The sequence below is a fragment of the Bombyx mandarina genome, chromosome 20, assembly GCF_030267445.1.
Source record: "Bombyx mandarina strain Sakado chromosome 20, ASM3026744v2".
NCBI classification, from domain to species: domain Eukaryota; kingdom Metazoa; phylum Arthropoda; class Insecta; order Lepidoptera; family Bombycidae; genus Bombyx; species Bombyx mandarina.
Window position 1 is genome coordinate 10,775,004 of NC_143226.1, and position 26,907 is coordinate 10,801,910.

Genomic DNA, 26,907 nt, shown 5'->3' on the forward strand with positions numbered 1-26,907 from the left:
TTATTACACGATGTTATTCCTTCACCGTGAAAGTCAATCGTGAACATTTGTTGAGTACGTATTACATTAGAAAAATTGGTACTCGCCTGAGATTCGAACATCGGTGCATCGCTCAACACGAATGCACCGGACGTCTTATCCGTTAGGACACGACTTCAAAAATATATATATATTTATAGTTTATAGTTCACAGATGACCCCCAAAAAATGGGGATTATCTGTGATTGAAAGTGATTGGGGGTTATCTGTGGCTGCCTGGGTCTTGCCTAGCAAAGCCTCTCAAGTTGAGCCCGTGAGCTCACATACCCGTCCGCGCGTAGCTGGAATACATCTTTGCCCCTTAGGTTACCAGCGAACAGGTAGGGGAAAAAAAATACTACTGGGAAATTTAGTATTATACATCTTGAAACGCATCCAAAAGTTAACCTTATATTATTATAGTACATATATTTTCGAGAAAATATCAACAAGTACCCGTGTTTACTATAAAGGACGGTAGTTGGAACAAAAATAAAAAAAAAACAAAATTTTGTAGAAGATTTACTTATTACAATAAATAACCAGCATAGTTTACAAAAGCTTTTCTTTTTTTTTGTATTATTTTATACATTTTTTTTTTTTTGTAAATTGAAAACTAATTATAACCTTTCTTCTTAAAGAAAACACATTCAAAGACGCCCAACGTACAAACAAGTAAATTCACATTAATACACAGACTAGTTTTACATAAACGAATTCAAATAAAAATAACAAGACAATTTCCTTAAAAGTTAATGATATTCGACGCTATAAATAGTACATAAGGAATATTATTATTATTTTAACCGACCACAACTCGACAAGGAGGAAGCTCTCAATCGTGTTCTCAATGTCATCCAGTTGCTTATTTGCGTGTATGTAAGAAAATGTTTCTGTTTGACAAGCTTACAAAATTAAAAGCTCTCCGCTTCTCCATCATTTCATTCCATGAATTTAAAACATACTTAAGATGTGAGTATCGGGAAATATTTGATATACAGGGTGTCCCAGAAAGAGTGGATAATCCTGAAACAGAGCTATTGGGGATACAAAAATAAAAAATACACCCAAATTACGTATTTAAAAAAAAAATATTCAAATAAATGAAATCCATTTGGCTTTTTGGTGTTATAATATTCTGCATGGACTACACTAAGGAATATGCAGGAAATCGTATGAGTAGCTAGTGTAATTTTTTATAAAAGTTAATCTGAACTTAAATTTTAATCATGAAATTTGGTATTTTTTCTTTAGTTTTAATTTTTATTTTATTTTTTTAAGAATTTTTATTTTTTATTTTGATTCCCCAATAGTTCTACTATGAGGTGTTTCAGGGTTACCTATTCTTTCTGGGACACCCCGTATATATATAACATATATACGTTTTTAAGTTCCTATATTTATTTTTTATATTCATTCAATCGTCATTATTATGTATAACCCAAAACTGACTGTCATTACGAACATGTGTGCAGACGACTCTGTGTTTATTGTTAATATCATTAATATTGTCGTCACAGCCTATAGTTTCAAACATGATAACTTTCAAGACCTTTGACAGATTAGAACACAATAAATTTAAAACACTTACATTGCTTGATTTTGTTAATTAACAATTCCCAAACTCCGGCCTCTCAACATTACAAAATTTAATTATAGTATAATTTCAACAAAATTAATCTGATGAAATAAAAAATCATATACTATAATTTTTTCAGTTGTCATATTTTTGTTTTTTTTTTTTATATAATTTACATTTATATATTAAATTATAAGATTTTCTTCAGAACATTGTCAATTTTGTTTGTAAATATTACACAGAAAGGTGTAATATTCGTGAATCGATCACTGATAAAATCCGCAAGTGGTTCTTGTTAAATTTGCGACTACCAAAGACGCAGAAAAAAAAACAACATGATAAAAATTCACTACGCAAATTTAACACACTATATTTTCGACTATAGACCGTATTATATATACACATTAAGTCTATTTTCGCTTCAGACACGTGAAGACCGATACATTACAATAAACGTATGCGACGAATTGTACAAATTTTTCGTAGTTATTTATATATTATATACAAAAACTGATGTCTGTATGTATAGACAGTGAAAAGACATTCGATTTGGATTTAAATGTCCCAGGAAATATAAATTGAAGTTTAGTAACGATGAGAACGAAGTCAAATCAATCAGCGAGACGGACCGCATTTAATTACAACCATCTATATGTATAGTTTTTGAACTTGAAATTCAATTTTATAAACTTCAAATTCAATTTTGTAAATCACTGCATAGTATAAAACAAAGTCGCTTTCTCTGTCCCTATATCCCTATGTATGCTTAAATCTTTAAAACTACGCAACGGATTTTGATGCGGTTTTTTTTAATAGATACGAGTGATTGAAGAGGAAGGTTTATATGTATAATAACATCCATTAAATAGTAGAGAAATCAATAATAAATTACAGTTTCCGAAGTGATGCGAGGGCGGGTCGCTAGTATTATATAAAGGTCTCCTTTTTTACAGTAGGTACGACTGCTGCCTTTTTTTTTATTTATTTTTTATTGCATAGCTGTGTGGACGAGCTCACAGCCCACCTGATGTTAAGTGGTTACTGGAGCCCATAGACATCTACAACGTAAATGCGCCACACACCTTGAGATATAGTTCTAAGGTCTCAGTATAGTCAACGGCTGCCCCACCCTTCAAACCGAAACGCATTACTGCTTCACGGCAGAAATAGGCGGGGCGGTGGTACCTACCCGCGCGGACTCACAAGAGGTCCTACCACCAGTAATTACGCAAATTATAATTTTGCGGGTTTCATTTTTATTACACGATGTTATTCCTTCACCGTGGAAGTCAATCGTGAACATTTGTTGAGTACGTATTTCATTAGAAAAAATGGTACCCGCCTGCGGGATTCGAACACCGGTGCATCGCTTCAACACGAATGCACCGGACGTCTTATCCGTTAGGCCACGACGACGACAACGGTTCAAACCAAAACGCATTATTGCTTCACGCCAATCATTACTATACAAAGACGCGTCTTCATCTACCACAAGTTAAAAATGTAATAAACATTTAACACAATTGAACACATGAGTTTTTAAGATTTTTGAGTTTTTACATTGAATGAAGGTCGCGGAACTTTTTTAATTATTACCCCAAAATATTTTTGTGTAATTTGATATTACCCCATGGCGAAGAACAAAAAAAAACGAAATCGCTTCTTTTTAGCATATTTCATATTATAGCTCCCATGATAATTTTGAAAAAATAAATTTATTTTGTTTCATCGAGTTTAAAATCACAACGATTCTAAAGAAGTTTCACTTCAATATGAGTCGTCTATTATCAAAGGTGGCAATCTGTGCATTTGGACAAAAAAAATTTATTGATATGTCAATACAGATTGATTTGAATATAATCGTCTCCTTCAAAGAATACGGTTCAAAACCTGCATTAAATAAAGGTTAATAGTTAACCTGTTATTTATCTAAGATGTCGTTCCGAAGAGTTTTGTGACTGCCAATGGAATACAAAGTCAATAATTCGTTTTTCTGATTTACCAATCATTGTCCAAAAGTCAGATTGCCGGCTTTGATAATAGTCGACTCATATATACTTTTTAGTCACAAAAGTTTCATTTTTACCCCCCAAAATTTCATTTTACCCCGTTTGGGGTAATTTACTTCGGTTCCCCGACCGCTACTATAAAACATAATATTAGACCTTAAAATCCGGAAGTTTTAAAATTTTTAGAAATTGCAGGTGATGAAGGAGTTATGTATGAGGAAAAAGTACCATTAACAAAAATTTGTTGCCCGCTTTCTCAAAATTAACAAATTGTATCATATCCCCTTCATCCACTCATGTCTTCAATTATACATATGACATTTCGGACATGTAAATAGTCTGAAATCACTTTTACAATTCACCCAGAATCCTAACACAGCCAAATCAGTTGAAAAAACATTACGAGAATTCTTCGTATATCTATCTATATATATATATATAAATACGTTACATTAGAGAATAATTTACATCACACTTGTGTGTGTGTGTGTGTACATTGCGCCATTAGTATCGATGCTGTGTGGTATTTATTTTCCAAACTCGGCAATCGATTTTACCCAGTTGTGTGTACACAAAAAAAAAATAAAAAAAGTGGGAATCAAACAAAACAAGTCAAGGAAGCAAGGACAACCGAATGGTATGTTAATGATAATGTCATTGGCACTGTCGAAGGATGTAAACAGACTGTTCCTGAAGCCAAAAATGAAATAATCTGCAATTATTTTGTCCTTGAATTTCGTTTGTTTGAACAAAAAAATAAATACAGGACAGCTTCATGGAACAAACAAACCGAATGCAGATACAGTTTAGGCAGTTTAGATAACTTTACATTTTGCATCTGATTCCACCGATCATGTATTTGGATTTATTAAAAAAAAACGATGGAAGATTTAAATTTACTAGACTATATACTAAAAACGGTCTGTGTTATTTGTCTGTATGTTGTTTGGACCGGTATGTGGATCCCAAACTTGGAAGATCACGGTCAAGCTGGAAAATAATCCAGACTTTCTGTCAGAGATAAATTTAATGAGAAGCATTTTAAATATTTAAGACTACAAGATAAAATCTTATTCGTATAAAACAAAGGATCAAAGTTACTAAAGTAGATACGCAGTTAAATTACCAAATGTAATTCAAATCTCAATAGGTAATGTGATCAGAAGTGAGATAGTAGAATGGTCATAAGACATCACCGTGCGGTGCTCTCATGAATGAAGGGACCACAGAAATCTGGACGGAAAGTGGAATTTAAGAAAACAGCTAGACCGCTATGGGAAGAATAAAGTGGCAAATTCCAATTTGATTAGCAAATTCCAATTTTATTAACAGAACCAAAAGACTTTTTGGGAAAAATCGACGACACCGGCAGGTGAAATAGCTCGGCATGACCACAATCCACATTCATGTTCAGAGCCTGTATGTGAGCAAACACATCTCGGAAATGTTGTTAGTGGGATTCATGCGTTTATGAAATATGTATATTTTGCTCTACAAGAGTTATTAACACGACTTTCCGAATCCGAATATTGTTTAGAAAATTAATGAAATATTTATTACCTAAGAACATCCGTGACATTGCATTACTTTGGCATATTCATAGTTAATTATTATCTTCTTTTTTTTCTAGTTTCCCTGTTACCCTCTGCTGAGATGTAGAGCTCGAATCAAATTCTTCCATTTGCATCGATCTTGGGCAGTCTGTTCCAGATCCTCCCACATCACGCCCATGACGTCCAGTTGCTACTCCAAGTTGTTCTGGAACGGCCTCTCTCCATCTTGCCAGACACTTTACAGATCAGTGCTCTTTGGATGGGTGGGTGAGTATCTTAACATATGACCAATCCAATGGCACTTCTGTATAAGGATCTCCCTCTTTATTGGTGTCTACTTGGTGATCCTCCACAGCTCATTAACACTGATTGTCTCAGGCCAAAAGATTATCAAAAATCGTTGGATATAAGTTACTTAACTAACCTCATTCTCGCAACTCGGTGTGAGATAAACAAGTTTTTTTTTTTTCGTTTTTCAAAAGACAACACAGATTAACCGACTAATATGTACACAGAGGAGACAATCTGCCTAGTTTAGTTTGCGAACACAACACAAGCGATCAGTTCTGGGGGCGCGGCGCCGGTCAGGCCTCGGGCGGTTGCTCCGTCTCATTCTCTCGGCTGTCCTTCTCTTTCTCTTCCTTGGCCTCCGAAGGTCTCGAGTCCGTCGAGATGGAGCTGGACGTGAGACTGTCGGGCTGCGAGGACTCCTTGCTGCCGGACTCTTGCAAACTCCGGGCCTCCGATGATTTCTCTTTATCTAAACAAAACAACGGGTTTAATGCGTGTGACGCAGATTACTCTGTATCGTACGGCGCGACATAGATTACACAAAATTACGAAGGTAATTAATTAATTTCTAAAATACTACCAATTAAATTAATAACAATTGGCTGTTGATAATTAATTTAAATTACTAAGTGCCAACTTTTACAAAATATTATCTACCCTCTTTCTCATAACCTCTATATTATACAACCACTTTAGAGGGCTTTCTACTTTGTAGACTTTCGTTAAATTAACATATTCATATATTAAAAATATCTACAAATTTCGATTATATAAATCATTTTCTAAATATCAAAACTTAATTAGAATACTAATCATAAAACTAAAGAACCAATCACAACATTAATTAAAAGTTTACTAACAACCATTTGTGAACTTAGGACGTAACATTAAAAACTGTCTTCTTAATATTGAATCAGAATACCATCTTTGCAGTCTATTCTTCTAATTTTGTACGTTTTTATATTATGTTCTTATTCGAGGCGTGATCTTATCCACTCCTGGAGCGATAGCTTGGCCCATAGGAGTTCTATATGAAATTAATGAAATACTTTTAATGTTTCACTGCGCGACACCCCTACGAGTCTATAGAACAGCACAGAGCTCTGAATAATTTACAGGCCACTGAGTTTCTCGCCGGATCTTCTCAGCGGGTCGCGTTTCCGATCCGGTGGTAGATTCTGCGAAGCACTGCTCTTGCTAGGGCCAGTGTTAGCAACACCTCCGGTTTGAACCCCGTGAGATCACCTATACGCTAGGGTAACGCTGATATAGCCTCTCAGGGCTATCAGCATAGGTAGGGAAATAAATCTTTGGACTGTTAATAATTCCTTGGGAAGTTCAATGCATATATACACACATATATATATTGGGACGATTTCAATACAAAAGTTAACTCTGTTGTTTTTTTTAAAGGTTTTTTGGTACTAGGATACTCTAGCTGGGTGGTTGAGGTAAAGGGGCCGCGGGGATCGGGGCGGGGGGTTGGGGAGAGCGGGGGCCACTCACCGGCTCCGTGCGTCGCGGGCCAGGGCTTCCTCACGAACATATTCTCGACGATACGATCTATGTTGTCTTTCTCGGTTGAATTCGCAGCTCTGAAATAGCAATAATTATGTACTTAGCAACTGTAAATCATTTGTTTCTTTTCATTAAAATGCTTGAAAAGATAAACAAGCTGTGCCAAGCGAGTACCGGAGCCCATCTACAACGTAAATACCTCCACCCACCTTGAAATAGGAGTTCTAAGGTCTCAAGTATAGTTACAACGGCTAACCCACCCTTCAAGCCGAAACGCATTACTGCTTCACGGCAGAAATAGGCGGATTGGTGTTACCTACCCGTACAGACTCACAAGAAATCCTACCACCAGTAATTACGCAAATTATAATTTTGCGGGTTTGATTTTTATTACACGATGTTATTCCTTCATCGTGAAAGTCAATCGTGAGCATTTGTTAAGTACGTATTTCATTAGCACAAATTGGTACCCGCCTGCGGGATTCGTACACCGTTGCATCGCTACATACGAATGCACCGGGTCTTTTACTGGTGGTAGGACCTCTTGTGTGTCCGCACGGGTAGGTACCACCACCCCTCCTATTTCTGCCGTGAAGCAGTTACACGTTTCCGTTTGAAGGGAGGGGCAGCCGTTGTAACTATACTGAGACTTTAGAACTTATATCTCAAGGTGGGTGCCGCATTTACGTGGTAGATGTCTATGGGCTCCAGGAACCACTTAACACCATGTGGGCTGTGAGCTCGTCCACCCATCTAAGCCATAAAAAAACGTCATCCTTTAGGCCACGACGACTTACCTTTCAGAGGCGTGCGGCTTGACGATGGGTATGGCCGCCGTGGGGCGCCGCTGGGCACGCGGCTGTTGGTCCTGCTCCGCGCAGTTGTAATACGTCACCCCACCGGTTTGGGTTGCCTGTCCAACAAACCGGACCTCAATAAAGTTAGCCTACGTACTTCACCAATACAGTAGAAGTTATATATCGTTGTATATCGATGAATGAAAGCGAAAATAACTTGAAAAAAATCAACTTTATTATACCTAAAAACCACAAATCTATGTATTTATTAATATGCTTTTATTGCCTTCAGACTTATGTATGTTAGTATGTATGTTTGTAACGGAATCTTTGAACATGATTTGGACCCCTTTCAAAACGTTGGATTAACTCGAAATTTGGTATACTTATTAAGGACCGACGACAATTCAATATTGATAAAAATTTTGAAAAAATTGAATGTCAACTAAAAAATTAAAAATAAATAATAGTTTAAAAAAACTAACAAAATACGCTTTTATAGAAAATCCAACTAAACAATAGAAAATAAATTTTAATAAATTTGAATTAAAAATAGTGTAAGAAAAAATGATTTTATTGTAAAAAAAAAAGCGTGGGGTGCATGGTATCAGTAGTTATAAATATTTTATGAATAGATATGAGTAGAAGGGTTATTTTGGTAATATCCTGAAAAGCACCTCACGCTTTTTTACAATAAAATCATTTTTTTATTACACTATTTTTAATTCAAATTTATAACTATTATTTTTCATAAATTAAACTACGATATGACTTAAAGGTCTAGGTTACCAGGTCATAAAATCCATTACAAAAAAAAAGTAGTCCAATGGGACAAGAGATAGTCATGCACACGTACGTAGTTGTGGTGCGGGTAGAGCGGGTAGGGGGGCGCCGCGCCCTGCGGGAACAGCCCGCCGCCGAACACGGGCGCCGCGCCGCTCTGCTGCAAGCAACCACCACGCCGCGTCACGACACGTGCACATGTCACATACACGTGTAGATCCTCCTATCTTACTGGTGGTAGGACCTTTTGTGAGTCCGCGCGGGTAGGTACCACCGCCCCGCTTAATTCTGCCGTGAAGCAGTAACGCGTTTCGGTTTGAAGGACGGGGCAGCCGTTGTAACTATACTGCGACCTTAGAACTTATATATCTGGGTGGGTGGCGCATTTACGTTGTAGGTGTCTATGAGTTCCAGTAACCACTAAACACCAGATAGGCTGTGAAGTCGTCCACCTATCTAAGCAATAAAAAAAAAATTGCCTTCTCACGGTAAAAGTGGGGGGCGGGGTCGGAGTCGGTCCCCGCAATTACAGCAGCATCACATATATCACAATAATAAATTGCGTAATTACCGACGGTAGGACGTATGGATAGTCCACAAGGGAAGGTAACACCGAGCGGTCCCCCGCTGCAGCAGAGCAGAGACCGCTAAATTTATCAGTAGCTGCACCAGTAGCCGACGTGAAAATATTAGGGGATAACTCCTTTAATATACATATATGATTACCTGCATGTACTGCGCGGGCATCATGGCGGGGGGCGCGTATCCCTGCGCGGGCGGCAATTGATCTGTTCGACAAACAAACACAAAAAATTATTTCACAATGCATCGTTATTAAATAACATGGACGAGCTCGCGATCCGTCTGGCGTTAAGAGGTAAACTGATCCCGTAAGGTAGCGAACACAAAGTTTCAATCGAGAAACAAACAGAACATTTTCTGTCACATTACGTGATACTTCTTCTTCTTCTTCTCAGTCGTGTCACTCTTGACAGAGTGATACAGACATACTAATAATATAAAAACCCGAGGAGGGGGGCGTTCTATGAAGATTTGAAGGGACTGTGTAACCCTTATATCGCATTACCTTCATACACACGAGGGAGGGGTGCGAATCAACAGATCGCGTATGATAGATAGGGTTTAAAATAAATACATAACTTACTTATCGTATGAGGCTGCGGCTGTATGTTGTGTATAGGATGGTGGGGATGTGACACGACTTGTTGCGGCTGATCAATGATCCCCAGTCTGACCTGGCAACACAGGCATTGTTTACTGGCAACACAGACATTCAATTATTTATATTCGCCTATTTTCCTGTGGAAAATTTCACGTGAGGTATATTCTAGTTTAACACAAAAAAAATAAAAACATTGCCGTTCATTCATTGGCTTTGTGAAAAAGTTGTTGAATTCTTTATCTAATCTGATCTAATCATACAACACGTGTGACTGTTGCCTAACCTGCTGTTGTTGTTGTTGTTGTTGTTGTGGCAGAGCCTGGAGGGGCGGCGGCGTGTGTCCGGGGGCCGGCGCGTTCGGCGTGCACCGCACCTGAGCGACAATCAATTTTACTATTTTTTTTTTTTAATCAAAACAATAAATCCTCTGAATGATTCATTGGACTTTTTGGCGCGAACGCGAGGAGTGAAGTTGTGTGATTTGTTTTATTTTGTCTATTTAGTATTTCTTCAGATTTAAATGTGTAATAACGGTGTTTTATTAATGGTTTAGTATCGGTGAAAGTGAACGAATGTGGGAAAATGAAACAAAGCCGCTGAACCTAAGTTCTCGGGATCCTCCAAAAGGTCTGAAGTAAATGACCACTATTTTACTGAGATTATGTTTCATCTCATATCGTTTCATTTAATTTCGTTACAATTTCCTTCGTTTTTTATTACTCATAAACTGTAAATAATTAAAACGGCGAAATGTTTTTTATTGCCCTTCTAGGCAGACAAGCATACGGCCCACCTGATGGTAAGTGGTTACCGTCGCCCATGGACTTCAGCAATGCCAGAGGCAGAGCCGAGCCGCTGCCTACCGTTCAAGTTATCAAAGTCTTATTCCTTGACGCTGGCTAATGCACAAACCGTGCCAGAGCCAAAAAAGAAAGAAGAAGAATGATTCGTTGAGGTCCTTGAGGTACGTACCTGGTGCGCGAGGTGCGGCGGGTGCGGCGCGGGCGCGGCCGGGCCGGCGGTGAACTCGCTTTGACCTGACAATAAATTATCAATTAGTGCGTGTTTGTCTAATGTCTGCTAAATTTATTTATTAATTTTTTTATTGCTTAGACGGGTGGACGAGCTCACAGCCCACCTGGTGTTAAGTGGTTACTGGAGCCCATAGACATTTACAACGTAAATGCGCCACCCAACTTGAGATATAAGTTCTAAGGTCTCAGTATAGATACAACGGCTGCCCCACTTTTCAAACCGAAACGCATTATGTACTGCTTCACGACAGAAATAGGCAGGGTGGTGGTACCTACCCGTCCGGACTCACAAGAGGTCCTACCACCAGTAATAACGGCGCAATGGAGTGAGCAGCGAAATGAGAGAGCAGTGGTTCGGCCTACGCACCGGCATATCTGTGCGGCTGCTGGGTCTGCGCTGCCCCCGGGCTTGAGGTCTGGGCTGGGGTCTGCGGCTGTGTCTGCGGCTGCGGTTGAGGCGCGTAGGGCTCCGCGAGGGGGCGCTGCCTCAAGCTGCTGTAGCGCTTGCTACCGCCGCGGGGCTCGGCACCTGTTCCAACAGTTCAGAAACATAATGGCACATTCACTGTTCTTCTGCTCATTCTAGGCAGTATTGATGAAGCTGTACTATCAATTGAAACTAGTGTTCCCCCAGTAGTCGAAATTCGACTATAATTAATTTAATATGCAATTTCGAAAAGGGCACATCTCTGAAAATGTAAAATGTTCAGGAAATGAAAAAAACTGATTATTTTCTAAAGCAGGGCAAAATTTAAAATATTAACTTTTGAGATATATATTTTAGTGTTAATTAGCAATCGAAAATTACTGGAATTATTATAAAATGGGTGTAGGTAAGCCTCAAAACTACATGTATATGAAAAAACGTATTTGACAAAATATGCGACATGTGCCCTTTTCCAAATTGCATATTCAATTGAAATTATAAGTTTGAACATTATTATGGTTATATTGTCAAAGACTATATTTTATTACACTTCTATAATTACATGTTTCGCCAAAGCTACACTATAGACAAATACTATTAAAGATAAACAATATTGACCTATTCTCAATTTGACCCCAGACTTTAAGCAATAACAAAAGCTTGACAATAAACAGAGTTTATATATTATGCGTGTGTGTTAAATACATAGTAGTGTGTGTAATGTTTTTTATTGATCTAATGTATTATGAATGCATAATTTTTTTTAAATATAAAATTCCGCACTCCTCTATATTCTCTATAAGTGTGGGAAATTTCATACTCCTTCGTCCGCGCAATTTTCGTAAAAAGGGATACTAAGTTTTTGCTTCACGTATTAATCAATTGAAATACTCGCTCACAAGCATACAATTCCGTCCGAGCTTAGAGATAAACAGACAAAATAAAGTATAGTTTATTCCGCAAAAAAATAGCAATAATGAAAAATAATTGAAGACATGAATGGATGAAGGGGATATGATACAATTTGTTAATTTTAAACGGGCAACAAACTTTTGTTGATTGTACTTTTTCTTCGCACATAACTCCTTCGTCACTTGCAATTTCTAAAACCTTTAAACCCGGAGTTTTAAGGTCTAACATGGTCTAATATAGGCACATAACACCTTTATTCAATTTAGAAACTCAAAAATCTTAAAAATGATACTTGATCTCTTCATCCACTCTTGTCTTCAATATTTAAATGTTATATATTACTTATGACGACGCTTGTAGCTGAAAGGAAAGTAAGTATTGTACTTTTTGACGAAGCATGTCGCTGATAACTCTATTTCTGTATTCTGACGAAGCGTGTTGCGGATAATAACATGTACTTTTAGGTTAGGAATATTATGTTCTTTTTTTTTTATTACTGGTGGTAGGACCACTTGTGAGTCCGCGCGGGTAGGTACCACCACCCTGTCTATTTCTGCCGTGAAGCAGTAATGCGTTTCGGTTTGAAGGGTGGGGCAGCCGTTGTGACTATACTGAGACCTTAGAACTTGTATCTCAAGGCGCGTCTACGTTGTAGATGTCTATGGGCTCCAGTAACCACTTAACACCAGGTGGGCTGTGAGCTCGTCCACCAATCTAAGCAATAAAAAAAAATTATAATAAATTTAAATGTTTAGTGTTCATAATTGATGTATTGTGGAAAATTGTTAGACATTTGAAAGCTATACGTTTTGTTTCATAGTTACCAGTGGTCTGTTGCGGGTGAGGGTGAGATGTCTGGTTCTGTGTTTTCGTTTGGGAGCCTTGCAGGGGCGGCGACTTGTTGGGGGCTGGACTCGAGGGCTGCTGGTTCTGGGGAGAAGCGTTTATCGATAACTAGCTGATCCGGCAGACTTCGTAGTGCATCAATCGAGAAATAAAAGACCTAAACATTTGTATAAAATAAACTTAAAACAAACAAAAGGAATCCGCCCGACGGGGGACACATCAAAGGAAAAACAAAATTGTTATTTTTATTTAATTCCGAGTGTTTTCATATTTATCTACCTTTTAAACCTTCCCTGGACTTCCACAAATAATTTAAGACCAAAATTAGGCAAATCGGTCCAGCCGTTCTCGACTAACGAACTGCAATTCATTTTTATATATATAGATATATAAGATAAGATAATATTAAATCGATCTATCGAACTCAAATCTGTATCGAATTTGAACAGCGCCCCTAGCGGCAAACGAAGCGATGCTTATGACAAAGATGACAATTATTGTACAGTATACCTGGCCGGGAAGCGGCTTCTTCTTGTTGATGTCCGTGGGTACTGGCCGCTGCTGCGCCACCATAGCGCTCACCTTCCGCTGCGACTGACCTTGGCTGAAAATTGTAAATCAAGCAACTGAATATATCATGCTTTATCAAGCAAGATCGAGGGACTACTGATTAATAATAGCCTTTGCAGCAGGCACTTAGAAGAAAAATTTGTACTGTTGTAATTGTTACACTTTCTTCAAACAGTTTTTTTCTCCTACCGACACCGAAAGTTCGGTTTTCCACCCGCTGTACAGGGAAGAAAGTCTAACTTTTCCACCCGCTGTACAGGGAAGAAAGTCTAACTTTTCCTCCCGCTGTACAGGGAAGAAAATGTAACTTTTCGTCCCTCTGTACAGAGAAGAAAGTGTAACTTTTCGTCCCTCTGTACAGGGAAGAAAGTGTAACTTTTCGTCCCTCTGTACAGAGAAGAAAGTGTAACTTTTCGTCCCTCTGTACAGGGAAGAAAGTGTAACTTTTCGTCCCTCTGTACAGGGAAGAAAGTGTAACTTTTCGCCCCTCTGTACAGGGAAGAAAGTGTAACTTTTCGTCCCTCTGTACAGGGAAGAAAGTGTAACTTCTCGTCCCTCTGTACAGGGAAGAAAATTTAACTTTTTCTCCCTGGGTACTGACAAGTGCGCATGCGCGTTAGTGTCTACGTCTGCTCTCACGCACCAAAAATTCTCCGCCATTGTTGTGCTCGGGTAATTTGCAATATTGTGTTTAGTATAAAAGTGAAATTAACAAAAGGCAATAAAATTTAATAGTGAAGTATTAAACAAAGATGAGTTCATCAGACAGTTCTTATTTAACTAGTGGTAGTTTATTAAAAAATTTAAAAACAGTTATATTGGTTTTTTTGTGCACCGCGGGAAAAAAGGAGTACATCTCATCCCGGGTGTTTGCCACAATGTATGTACTATATTCTCATATTTACGACAATATCTGAGAATCTCAAAATATTAAAATGATTAGTGATCACCGTGGCGACAGTACTAATAATGCTCGAATCCAACGCACCCAATACAAAACGAATCCTCACCTGTTATTGTTGTTGTTGTTATTAGTCGCCGGGGCGGTGATTGTCAAAGTTTCGAGCGCCGGTAATTTCTTGTCCTGCGGCTTCAGGTTCTTCGGGGGCGTCGTCTTTGTGAACGGCGGCTTGGGCTTCGCGGTTTTGATGGAGGCGTTCCGGCGGAGCTGGGCGGCGCGCTCCGGGGACTCGCCCGCCGCCGGCTGCGACTTGGAGCGGGGCCGGGGGGCGCGAACCTTCCTCCTGTCGCGCGGACCAATGCACAGCCATTAGGGTACCGACGCATTATGCGGCTAGTAGCACTACGAGGATAGCGCTAGTTTGCATTTTTTTTCCTACCTATGCTGATAGCCTTAGGAGGCTATTTCAGCTTCGCCTAACGTGTGTAGGTGAGCTCACGGGGCTCAAACCGGAGTGTTGCTAACACTGGCCCTAGCAAGAGCAGTGCTTCGCAGAGTCTACCACCGGATCGGAAACTCAGTGAGCTGTGTCTGTGGGTTAATTTGCTCGTCGAGCCCTTCGTCGCAAGCGACAGGTTGGAAGAGGACGGTGACCGGTGCTTGTGGTGCCTAAAAACACCGTTAATGGATCGGGAAGATGTCGAGAAGTTACGTCCAACGGCTTTGTTTTATTTTCCCACATTTGTGCACTTTCACAGATATTAAACAGTTAATAAACCACCATTATTACACATTTAAACCTGAAGAAACACCAAATAGACAAAATAAAACAAATCACACAACTTCACTCCTCGCGTTCCCGCCAAAAAGTTTAGGTACCTATTATCTCTTTCCCACAAAGTGTTGCCATTTAATTTAAATGTCGCACGCAAAAATTTTACCACATAAAATGCGATACAGGTGCATAGTTAATTAAGATATCATACCCTGGTTTCTTAGCGCTAGCTTCAAGTTCGGGGAAGTCCTCGGGGTTCGGTGGTTTTCTCAGCGGCAACGCGTTCTGTCTCCGGTACGCCTCCTCGTCTTCCCAGGTACGTGTGTACTTGTTGGGTCCACGACTATTTGCGGGTAATAAAAATATGCAATCAGTAATCATCGATACACGAATGTAATGTTTGGGGATATTCAAAATTCTCCTACGAACAAAGTTAATTTTCTTTATTATTATTAATTTTTTTTTTTGCTTAGATGAGTGGACGATCTCACAGCCCACCTGGTGTTAAGTGGATACTGGAACCCATAGACATCTACAACGTAAATGCGCCACTCACCTTGAGATATAAGTTCTAAGGTCTCACTATAGTTAGTCTCTTAGTAGTTTTTTTCACAGATAACGGTTGTACTCACTCACGATGTATGAGAATTTTCAAAATTTCAAACGTTACATTTTTGACATTCGAAGATGTCATTTTCTTCATAAATAAATGCGATAAATCACTTCTTTTTTTTTCCTACCTAAGCTGGAAGCCTAGAGAGGCTATTCCAGCGTAACCTTAACTAGTAGGTGAGCTCACGGGGCTCAAACCTGACGACGTTGCTAACACTGGCCCTAGCAAGAGCCGTGCTTCGCAGAATCTATCACCGGATCGGAAACGCGACCCACTGAGAAGATCCGGCGAGAAACTCAATGGGCTGTGACTATGGGTTAATTTTTTTTTTTTTTTATTGCTTAGCTGTGTGGACTAGCTCACAGCCCACCTGATGTTAAGTGGTTACTGGAGCCCATAGACATCTACAACGTAAATGCGCCACACACCTTGAGATATAGTTCTAAGGTCTCAGTATAGTCACAACGGCTGACCCACCCTTCAAACCGAAACGCATTACTGCTTCACGGCAGAAATAGGCGGGGCGGTGGTACCTACCCGTGCGGACTCACAAAAGGTCCTACCACCAGTAATTACGCAAATTATAATTTTGCGGGTTTCATTTTTTATTACACGATGTTATTCCTTCACCGTGGAAGTCAATCGTGAACATTTGTTGAGTACGTATTTCATTAGAAAAATTGGTACCCGCCTGCGGGATTGGAACACCGGTGCATCGCTTCAACACGAATGCACCGGACGTCTTATCCGTTAGGCCACGACGACCACTTATTTTACTAGTCGAGCCCTTCGTCGCAAACGACGGGTTCGACGAGAACGGTGACCGGAAAATAAATCACAATCGGTCATCTGACCTCAAATTAGTATTCCCTGTACCAAAGGAACTAGAAAATCTAGGCTATTTGGTTTAGGCGAAATTTTTGAAACTTTTCTAGAAGAGGCAATTAAAGTTTAAAATTTGGAAACGATATCATAACAAAAAAAACTTATTTAACTATTTGAATTAGCTTTAGCTATTTATTTGAAGTTCAATTAAAAACATCGGATTGTTGATGCTAATACAAAATAAAACGGACCTTTAATTACAAAGATAAATGTCGCTTAAGCCAAATAGCAGTTCACCCCTAGATATAATTATGTAATATCAAAAATCTTATATTATGTAGTATAATTATCTAGTTCGGAAATCTTTAACTATAACAACGATTTAACAAAATGTGTGCTTAGTGCGAATTTTTTAACTTCTCGATCGCGTAAAAGTTAACTCGAATTTGTATGGAGTTTGTACAGCGCCCCTAGCGGCAAATGAAGGAAAACTCGCATTAAGCACACTGCGATACAGACAGTCTAATTGAAAACAAAATATATCGACGCTTGAAAGGCAAACGTGACTAAGCGACAATAACTGCTTTGTACATAAATGATAGGCAATAACCATATTCGATGCGCAAAAAATATATATTTCTAGGTCTATTAAAATCATCTCAATCCTACAGCTACTAGCTAGAATCCTACAGCTAGATTCGTTAAAATATAAATTTTTTCAGGTATTTCAACTTTAAATTAGTCTACTGTAAAGTTCACGCATTGTCGCTTAGTCACGTTTGCCTTTCAAGCGTCGATATGTAAGTGAAAAAAAATCCAAAACAATTGAATAATAAACAGTTTTCTATACACAATTAGTTTTATATTAACTAGATATATAATTTTAAATTATTTAAACATACACAAACTAAAAATAATTAAAGCGTGTGCATAATTAACTATTTTAATTGTAGTGAAAATTAAATAATAAAAAAATCTCTTTTCTAAATTAAACTACATCTAAGGCTGCCAAACAAAATGTAACGTGCATCGCTTTGTTTAATGATGTCGCAGAGACGGTTGAACAAGCTCACGGCCCGTTTGATGTTAAGCGGTGAACGAGCTCATAGACACCACAAGGTGAATATCGCTTCGAAACATAAGCTGGACCCCATTACTGCTTCGCGACAAAAACAAAAGGCCTCACAGCCGACTACAAATATAAATGAATTGCTGTTCGTTAGTCTCGCTAAAACTCGAGAACGGCTGGACCGATTTGGCTAATTTTGGTCTTGAATTATTTGTGGAAGTCCAGAGAAGGTTTAAAAGGTAAAAGATAAATATGAAAACACTCGGAATTAAATAAAAATAACAATTTTGTTTTTCCTTTGATGTGTCCCCCGTCAGACGGATTCCTTTTGTTTGTCTTAAGTTTATTTTATACAAAAGTTTAAGTCTTTTATTTATCGATTGAGGCACTGCGAAGTCTGCCGGGTCAGCTAGTACGTTATATTTAAAGATCCAAAAAAAATATTTACGAATCAACATCTATATTTACTAATATACTGACTGCCAAGAAATGTATTTACAGCCTATGGTATGTTTGTCCGAAAATAATTTATTTAAGTTCAGAAGTTGTAATAGCAGTAATAAAAAGTGCAGACCGAAACCGCGTCACAAACCTAGTCGTCTCTATCATAATTTTGGATGACCAATTAAACTCCGATACTCTATAATCTCATAAAACAACCATACAGATAGAGATAGAGAAAGAGATAGAGAATATTTTACATACCTCAATTTAAAATGCTTTTCTATAAACAAAATCATTAAATCCTAAACGACATTTTTGATATAAAACTTAACAGAATAAGAACAGTGATTTTTAATGAATTCAATATAAAATATAAAAGCAATTTTATTATTTAAATGTGTTTTTTCTACGCATGCAAAAACCGTAGCTTCACTAACCGCCAATGTCGAAACCTCCAATTAGTCGAGATGAAATGGAATTGTAATGAGAACTCTTACTAAACATATTTTGTTATTATCTTAAAATTAACAAACCTGCAGTAGTATTCTAGAGAAAATAAATTATTGGAGTTTACTCCTTTAGAATCGATTTACATATATAGGCCCGGGGTATGAAAATTATGGGGACCAAAATCGTACTAGCATGTCACACGAAATGCGTTATGCGCATTTCGTGTGACATGCTAGTACATGCGCCGGCAGTCCGCCACAAAGCCTCGTACTGATCGCGCGTTTCTCTCATTATTGTATTTTCATATATTTGTTAGTCGTTTGTTTTGTGTCTCGTTAATTTGTTAATAATCTGTAGTGTATCGTGTTGTCGTAATATAGAACTATTTCTCGTATTGTTTCGTTTAATTTTTTATATCCAGTAAACTCCAGTCGTGCGTCGGAGCGGACACACACACTTTTTTTTTTTTTTTTAACAAAAAATGTTTATTTATATTCTATATTTTAATTCCTTGTCCGAAGTTATATTTTGACAGAAATAATTAATCCGGACTAGATTATTATATGTATGTTAAGAAAAACCTTTATCATATAAAACCTTTAAAACTCTTTAGTTTAAAAAAAGATTGTCTGTCATTTGGTTAAGTCCTTTATTGTTCATTCTGTATATCGTTATATGTATTATAACTTTTTCTCAAAATTTCCATCAGAATCGATTATCGTTTTGCAAACGAGAGCCCCATTATTTGGATACAATGCCAAACTAATATTAACATTAACACTGTTATTAATTCGTGTATGTAAATTTAATATTATCCAAAACTGGTTTTGTAGATACTGATATGCACTATATCTAAGTATTATTTAACAACGACAACATTGTACCATTTAAATGTGTTTTACCACAATTTTTAATTATCAAAAATAACCGCAAAATCTGAATCCGATAAAGAAACTAAATAATGAAAACTAATTTTTTTAACTGTTTCTTGTTAAATTGTAACTTTAATTAATATTCTAGCGACTTCAGGTACTCAACTTTAAACAGTAATTTTATATCGTTACTATATTGAATAATCCTGTTCCAGTCACTTCATCCGATGCAAGTTTTCAAAAAACTTTTGTTACAACTTTCTCATTGTTAACTATATATATTAATTGTCTATGACTATAGCTGAACCATTTCTGCGTGTTCTTTTTGATAATTAAAACCGAATGATATGCAAAACGAGTTAGCTGGAAATTTATAATAATATACTGGATGTTAAGAGACCACTGCCGAAAACGAAGACAGACAGATAGTACTAATGACACCTTTGACGGTGGAGTTATTTAGACAAATGTTGTAAATAAGTATTTGAGCGATCGCGCGAGTCTGCGCCGCGCCTGGGAGTTCGTTGACCCGAGCATCAGCTGTTTTTGATTTTGTGTTTCATTGCTGGTTTTTTATTTAGTAACGTTTTTTTTTTTGAAACTATCGTTTTATTTAGCTTTACTAACATGATGGGAGTGTAAATAATGCTAATAAAAGGTTTTAAAAACATGATTTTTTTCAAAATCAGTATCGATTTTTTTTCCTTCCCATCATCAAAGGTGTCATTAGTACTATCGTCTGTCTTCGTTTTCGGAAGCGGTCTCCTAGCACCCAGTATATGTATTACTTATATAAATATATGTAAATTTCTTACCCGTATCTTCTGTTGCGTCTCGCGTGAGGAGGGGCATCTTCGTTGCGTATATCGTACCCGTAGATCGCTACCAGCTCGTCACGTGATTTCGGCATCTGATCCCAAAAAAATAGTTCGTCATTTTGTTACGTTGTGTAACGACATCTGTCGAGCACAATGGGAACTACTCGGCAGTAGTTTGAACGAATCTTCGTTTTTTTTTTCTACCTATGCTGATAGCCTTGAGAGGCTATTTCAACTTCGCCCTAACATGTAGGTGAGCTCACGGGGCTCAAACCGGAGTGTTGCTAACACTGGCCCTAGCAAGAGCAGTGCTTCGCAGAATCTACCACCGGATCGGAAACGCGACCCACTGAGAAGATCCGGCGAGAAACTCAGTGGGCTGTGTCTATAGGTGAAATCTTCAAAAGACACTCCGTGAACCAAAATAAATAGCTTAATATGTTTCTAAGTGCAGTGCTTTAACACTAAACATACCATAACGGGTCAAATGACCCATTTTGAACTTTTGCATTGAAAATACACGTATCATCTTATTGCTGTTGCACATTTGACTTCATGCCTTTTCTTACCAATTAATCAACATTTATGGTCCTTATTCGTTTTTGTTTTATTTTTTATTTTTATTGCTTAGATGGGTGGGCGAGCTCACAGCCCACCTAGTGTTAAGTAGTTACCGGAGCCCATAGACATCCACAACGCAAATGCGCCACCTTGAGATATAAGTTATGAGGTCTCAAGTATAGTTACAACGGCTGCCCCACCCTTCAAACCGAAACGCGTTACTGCTTCACGGCAGAAAGAGGCGGGATGGTGGTTTTAAGTAATACATACTTATCGTATACCGTTAACTACCCGCTATTGTATAAATAGGTACCACTAAGTGTTGGTATGATTATTAGTGTTAAAGAAGCTTCACAATCACAACAATGCTCCTATGCCTTCTACAAGCAGAAAAACAATTGTACCTGTTCATTCTCGTTGTATTTATCGTGTGTCCATTTATTGACAATGTCAGATTTTCGTGGAGGGCGGCGTCGTTCGGTCGTCGTCTCGGAACCCTCCTTCTTCTCTGAAGCCGTTTCGGATGTCGTGTTGACAGATTCCTCGCCGCTGGTGAACAAACACTATCATCATTCAAGTTCAGCTCTATATAGATACGGACTGGACTACCTTCGTGCATTGTATGGGCTACGTTTTTTTTTTTTTTTTTTTATTGCCTTTGTTGGCAGACGAGCATACGGCCCACCTGATGGTGAATGGTTACCGTCGCCCATGGACTTCAGCAATGCCAAGGGCAGAGCCAAGCCGCTGCCTACCGCTTAATACTCTCCACAAGCCTCGTTTGAAGAAGGACATGTCATAGCGCTCGGGAAACACCGTGGAGGGGAGCTCATTCCATAGCCGAATGGTACGTGGCAAAAAAGATCTCTGGAAACGCACTGTGGATGACCGCAGTGGCTCCAGGTAGTATGGGTGAACTCTACTCCGGTGGCGGGCGGTGCGATGGTAAAAACGAGACGTTGGTATCATCTCGAACAATTCCTCAGAGCACTCCCCATGGAACATGCGGTACAAAATACAGAGGGAACCGAAGTCCCTCCGCAGACCCAGAGGCTCCTACGTATGGGATTATATTTGAAATAGCTCCTCAAAGGAATAGATCCTACTCTTTTGAGGAGTATCTAAGTGATTGGTGCTTTGGAGTAACGTGCCGCGAACTGCCTTACCTCCAGACTGACTCTAGAGAACAACTAGAGAGACGGTTGAGGATCAGTTACACGTATGAAGCGGACAGTTGGCTGGTAGATTTACATTTCATTATATCGACAGAAGAAAGGTGAATTGTTTTAACTTGTAAAACCCAGCTTATCTGATTACATTATTATGAATTCCTCGACTCGATTAAAAGTTCGACGAGCGAACTAACCCATAGACAGTCCACTAAGTTTATCGCTGGATTTTCTCAGTGGGTCGCGTTTCCGATCCGGTGGTAGATTTTGCTCTTGCTAGGGCTAATGTTAGCAATTTCTCTCAAGTTGAGCCCGTGAGCTGACCTACCGGTCCGGGCGTAGCTGAAATAGCTTCTTAGGCTACCAGAGAATAGGTAGGGAGTTTTTTATTTATTTTTTTATTACAAATTTTAAACTATATCTATTAATATAATAAGATTTACGAATTTTTTAAATAATTCTATGGCTCTGGTGTAAAGTTGGGTTTTTTAAGTTACGACAATTCGCTTTGTTCCGTCGATATGTTAGAATGCTAAGACTTTTTTTTTAAATAAGAACTTGGCTCTAACGCTTTTGGCATTGATTTTGCCAATATCAAAGTATGTACAAAAATGACTGGTGCTTAAAGAGAAAAAAAATAATACAAATAAATTTGATCAGTTTTTCCATACGCGAATCTGTGATTTTAATAGCAGCACAAACAAATATATGTTAGACTAACTACTTTAAAGATAAATATTATTAGCAGATAAAAATTTACACAGAATGTTTAGAATGGACTAAAGCTAATAAAGAATTAAATGCCTTTTAAAAGGATATCATAAAGGGATACAATATTGGGGCAGTCAAAGAAATGCTAAGACTTAATGCGTGCGCGTCCCCACATCAAACGAATCTCGCTAAGGAAATCTCGCCAGGAAAGGATCCGGAGTTTCTTTGGGCGCATAATGCGATCCCCATTGCACAGCCTGGAGGAACTCATAATTTTCGGAAAAATGGCGGGGAAGCGCGCTAGAGGAAGAGCACCAGCTAGATGGGTGGACCAACTCAAGGAGGTGACTGGAGGCCCGATACAGGGAGCGGTACATATCGCGCAGAACCGGACCGAGTAGAGAAGATTGACATACAGTCACGATCCTCAGCATTGAGGGAACGACCAGAAAGAAAGAAGAAGTAGAAATGAAAACATGAAATCTACGATGTATCCAAAAACAGACAGACATAGCAATAGAAGTTTTCTGCCACTATTTAAAACCTTTCCATGCACATCCTACACCCTATTAATAAATATGGCTTTATTTACATTCGGTTGAGCATGAGATACAAATTAACCTACACAAAATAAGTTGTCTGACTCGTGAGATATATAATAAAATTCTTATCTAAAACAAAAATGGCATTGTGCAGTTATAACAATACAACTTTCCAAGTCATTTTGACGGTCCAACGAACAGATCGGTCAATAGCATATGAGCACGCATTATTTACAATACACACGAGTGCATTACATTCTGATGTAATGTTTACCTATACAGTTCATTTTATATAACATAATTGTATGTAAGCCTGGCAAATACTTTTACTAACAATACAAGTTAAAGGCAATGGCGTTGATACAAGGATCAGAATGACAATAGGAAAGCATTTGCAATATAAACCTTCCGTTCAGCAGCCCCTATGGATTTAGTGTAACAAACTATTGCATATCTTTGTGTCGACATATGGAATTTATCGGCATACAATCTTATTCTAACCTTGCTGCGGTTCGGTCATCATGCTCGTAGAATGTTCCTCTCTTGGGGATATACTGAGGATTGCTCCTATCTTCATCATCATCAACTCTGCGTTCACCTTCCTGTAAAATTTAAACCTTATAATAATTCTGCTCTACATGTTTTAATAACCTAACACCTTAATTTTTTTTTAAATAAACGTTAACATAAATTGAATATACAAAATATTAATTTGGATATATTAAAATATACTATGTGTCATTTTTATGGGTAAAAAGGAAATTGTGTCAAATAGACAACTTGGGATCGGGAGCTACTGTTAATTTCATCCATTTAATGGATGAATATCAATTATATTAAACTTAAATATGCCTTGAGATAAAAATAACTACAACACAGTAATTAAAGTACAGTAATTAAAATTAAAGTACTTTAGAATTAAAAAGTAAACATTACATATAATCATTTTCTTTATCTATAATAATAACTGGGGATAAGTCACAAAGGGTCATATAGCATTGTTTACAGATACATAGTACCTTGGGTACAAAGGTTTGTAAAATTAAGACAATTTTACAATGCCCAAATACATAAACAGAGATAATGAGATTGAGTGACCAGAATATCAAATTGAATTTAGGAAAAATTTATTTATTTATTACACTTCATGTAAAATTTACATTGGCGGACTTAATGCGTAAGGCATTCTCTACCAGTCAACCAAAATTTAATGTTTTATTAAAGTCTTCAACACTAATACATTAAGAAAATTTATTGCTAATAACATTTAATTTTGTGTACCAACATTCCACTTATTTCTAAAGTATTTCATATGTTCCAAATTGAAAGGTATAAAATATGTCAGGATGACATTTCACATTCAATGGGCTCTGGTAAAAAAGCAGATGGGATGTGCAAATGTCTATAGATTAAAAAACATTTAAAAGAACCCCATCACAAACATTATTTTCGTGTTATTAACAAATTCAAATTTCTTTAACCTTGATTCAGTTTAACAAAAACCTATTTTCTGAATCTGTTGTAATAAATTTGAATTATTTTGAATGAATTAATTTTTATCATTGAAATTCACATTGACATTCAAGCTCTATAGTGTTAATAGTCTCCTCCGAAATTTGTAGTAATTTGTTTATGATCCTTTATATATTTAATAAGGCTGTCTGAATATATATTTTTGTATTTAAATCTAAGTTTTCATTCTATTTTATTTAGTCTTTTACTTACTTACAGTAATTTTCTTTAACATGAGTGAGATAGATGGAAATGTTATTTTAAATATGTAAGCTTTGAGGTATGAATTAAATGAACAAGTGAAAGCTGTTTAATATTTTTAAATAAGAACTGGATTTAAATATAAAATTTAAAAACGTAATCATGTGCCGTAAACAGTTTGCTATAATTTTAGAATGTTGTCCCTGTGAAGTAATAGCCATAACATTTACTAAATATAATATTTAGAAAATAACTTTAATGAGATGCAATCCAAAAAGGTTAAAATAAGTGATGAACATGAGGCAAGACACTTCCAATTACTGTTTTTCAAAACCTGTTTTTGTGAATCAATTCCAAAGTCCAAAGGTTTAATAAGAATTATTTTAAAGTTGTAATTTATTTAATCCTTGCAGATTATTAGCAAAATATGTCTCTGCAAGTCTAATTTTAGAGCTAAGCAATTATTGTATATTTTACCATTGCCAGCACACAATTCCTGCATATAGTAGTATTAAAATTTTCATTTTGAGCAGTTTTGTTTTTTAACAGGATATTATTCATTGATTTTGAAAGTTATTAGACAAAGTAGTTAGTTAGGAAAACTGCTATTTGAAGTTAGCTTTTGATCCACTATTTAGGCTTTTGGATCATAGGATTTTTAATTTAGCGACTAAATGTTTTTATTTTTATTTACTCATTTAACTTTCTATAGTGAATAAGCTTAAGTACTTTACAAATCTTCAGTACTTAATAAACTTAATTTATAATTTCTACCAGTTTGATAAAAGTTTTCTTAAAAATGCATGCATAAAACAATGTTTCTTAAGTTGTATAGGTAGGTGTCCATTGTATTTATATGCATGGTACTTTTTTGTATTTTGTTCACAAGTAACAAAGAAAAGTACGTAAAATAATGCACCTATAACAAAAGAGACTCCAATTTTGTTTCTCTATTTTTTTATATGATAAAAAAGCTGTCTTCTTTAATTAACTTGTCTGAAAAGTCGTTAAATTGTTATCTAAATATAATGAATGGTTACCTGTGCCTCTGGATCCCGTTCAGAGTGGTCAGAATCGCTACCCTGCGAGTCATAATCGGACTCGGGCGGCCCTTCCTGTAAACAATCGGCAACCTTCAGGGAATGCATATCGCAAAACAAAACAATGCCTACGAATTACGTGGCGCTCTTGAATTGCAGTCCATGTACAAAGACAACGTTAGAGCGATTGCAGAACTATCATGACCTCAATACAACAAAACGAAATGGGAATTCCGACACGCGAAATCGCCGGAGAAAGTAACACTGTAATACTTTATGCGCCAAAACGAAAGTGCGACCGTCGAGACCACTAGTTAACAACTCACGTTCAACGAGTTATTGTGTTCGATGTCCTGAGAAGCATCTGAATATTCTCCCGAATCGTCGTGCTCCCGTCTTCGTACCACGGACGTCATTTCGGCGTCCTCCCGTGTCACTTGTATAACTTCCAGATTGGCGGCTTAAAATAATACAATTAACTAAAACGAAGCGGCAAACGCGCTGAGTACTTTACAGTAGCGACGGTAAAACCCCCACTAGTTATTAATTAAAATGCAATAAAAGAACGTCAAAACAAGCACGGGGATCTAGCAGCCATAAAAAATATATTCCATTTCACGTAATCTTAATAATCTTAACAGCTATCCTACTTGGTTCTAAATCTGGAAATTCTGAAAATACATAATTTTCTAGTCTTTTCTACCAAATAACAAACAAATTTCTATGAACTTTATGAGTAATAGAAAATAAAACAGTAAAAGTTTTCGGCTTCTCAAAAGCTTTTTTTAGAAAAGTCTTGGTTTTTAATTTTTTTACGTGGACTGAAAAATTGTTACAAATTTTAAATGTGGCAATTTATAAACTCATACGACTCATAGATTAAT

General features: G+C 37.3%; 1 protein-coding gene across 9 annotated transcripts; it reads right to left on the reverse strand.

Annotated features, from left to right (window-relative positions):
• Nucleotides 1-527: 527 nt before the first annotated feature.
• On the reverse strand, nucleotides 528-26,676 carry btz (CASC3 exon junction complex subunit). Of its 9 annotated transcripts, none has more exons than XM_089736106.1 (19): nucleotides 26,350-26,635; nucleotides 26,024-26,098; nucleotides 23,772-23,872; nucleotides 21,253-21,397; nucleotides 20,285-20,379; nucleotides 18,585-18,599; nucleotides 15,408-15,539; nucleotides 14,531-14,764; nucleotides 13,461-13,554; nucleotides 12,929-13,034; nucleotides 11,133-11,294; nucleotides 10,704-10,768; nucleotides 10,022-10,104; nucleotides 9,714-9,805; nucleotides 9,275-9,336; nucleotides 8,622-8,708; nucleotides 7,766-7,881; nucleotides 6,957-7,045; nucleotides 528-5,919 (listed from the first exon to the last, which is right to left on the reverse strand). In XM_089736106.1, the coding sequence occupies exons 1-19, from the start codon at nucleotides 26,437-26,439 to the stop codon at nucleotides 5,744-5,746; spliced, it is 2,019 nt and encodes a 672-aa protein (XP_089592232.1). In that variant the 5' UTR covers nucleotides 26,440-26,635; the 3' UTR covers nucleotides 528-5,743. The 9 variants fall into 9 exon arrangements, with proteins under 9 accessions (XP_089592232.1, XP_089592230.1, XP_089592231.1 ...); XM_089736104.1 differs by having other exon boundaries at nucleotides 9,714-9,804; nucleotides 10,018-10,104; XM_089736105.1 differs by having other exon boundaries at nucleotides 8,622-8,705; nucleotides 9,714-9,804; nucleotides 10,015-10,104.
• Between the last annotated feature and the right edge of the window lie 231 nt (nucleotides 26,677-26,907).

Excerpts from the sequence above, each read along its gene's own strand:
- btz (XM_089736101.1), bottom strand. The coding sequence starts at position 26,439 with ATGACGTCCGTGGTACGAAGACGGGAGCACGACGATTCGGGAGAATAT. Across the intron at positions 7,046-7,765 it reads AAGCCGCACGCCTCTGAAAG|AGCTGCGAATTCAACCGAGA; the intron begins GTAAGTCGTCGT and ends TTGCTATTTCAG. Across the intron at positions 5,920-6,956 it reads GCCCGCGACGCACGGAGCCG|ATAAAGAGAAATCATCGGAG; the intron begins GTGAGTGGCCCC and ends TGTTTTGTTTAG.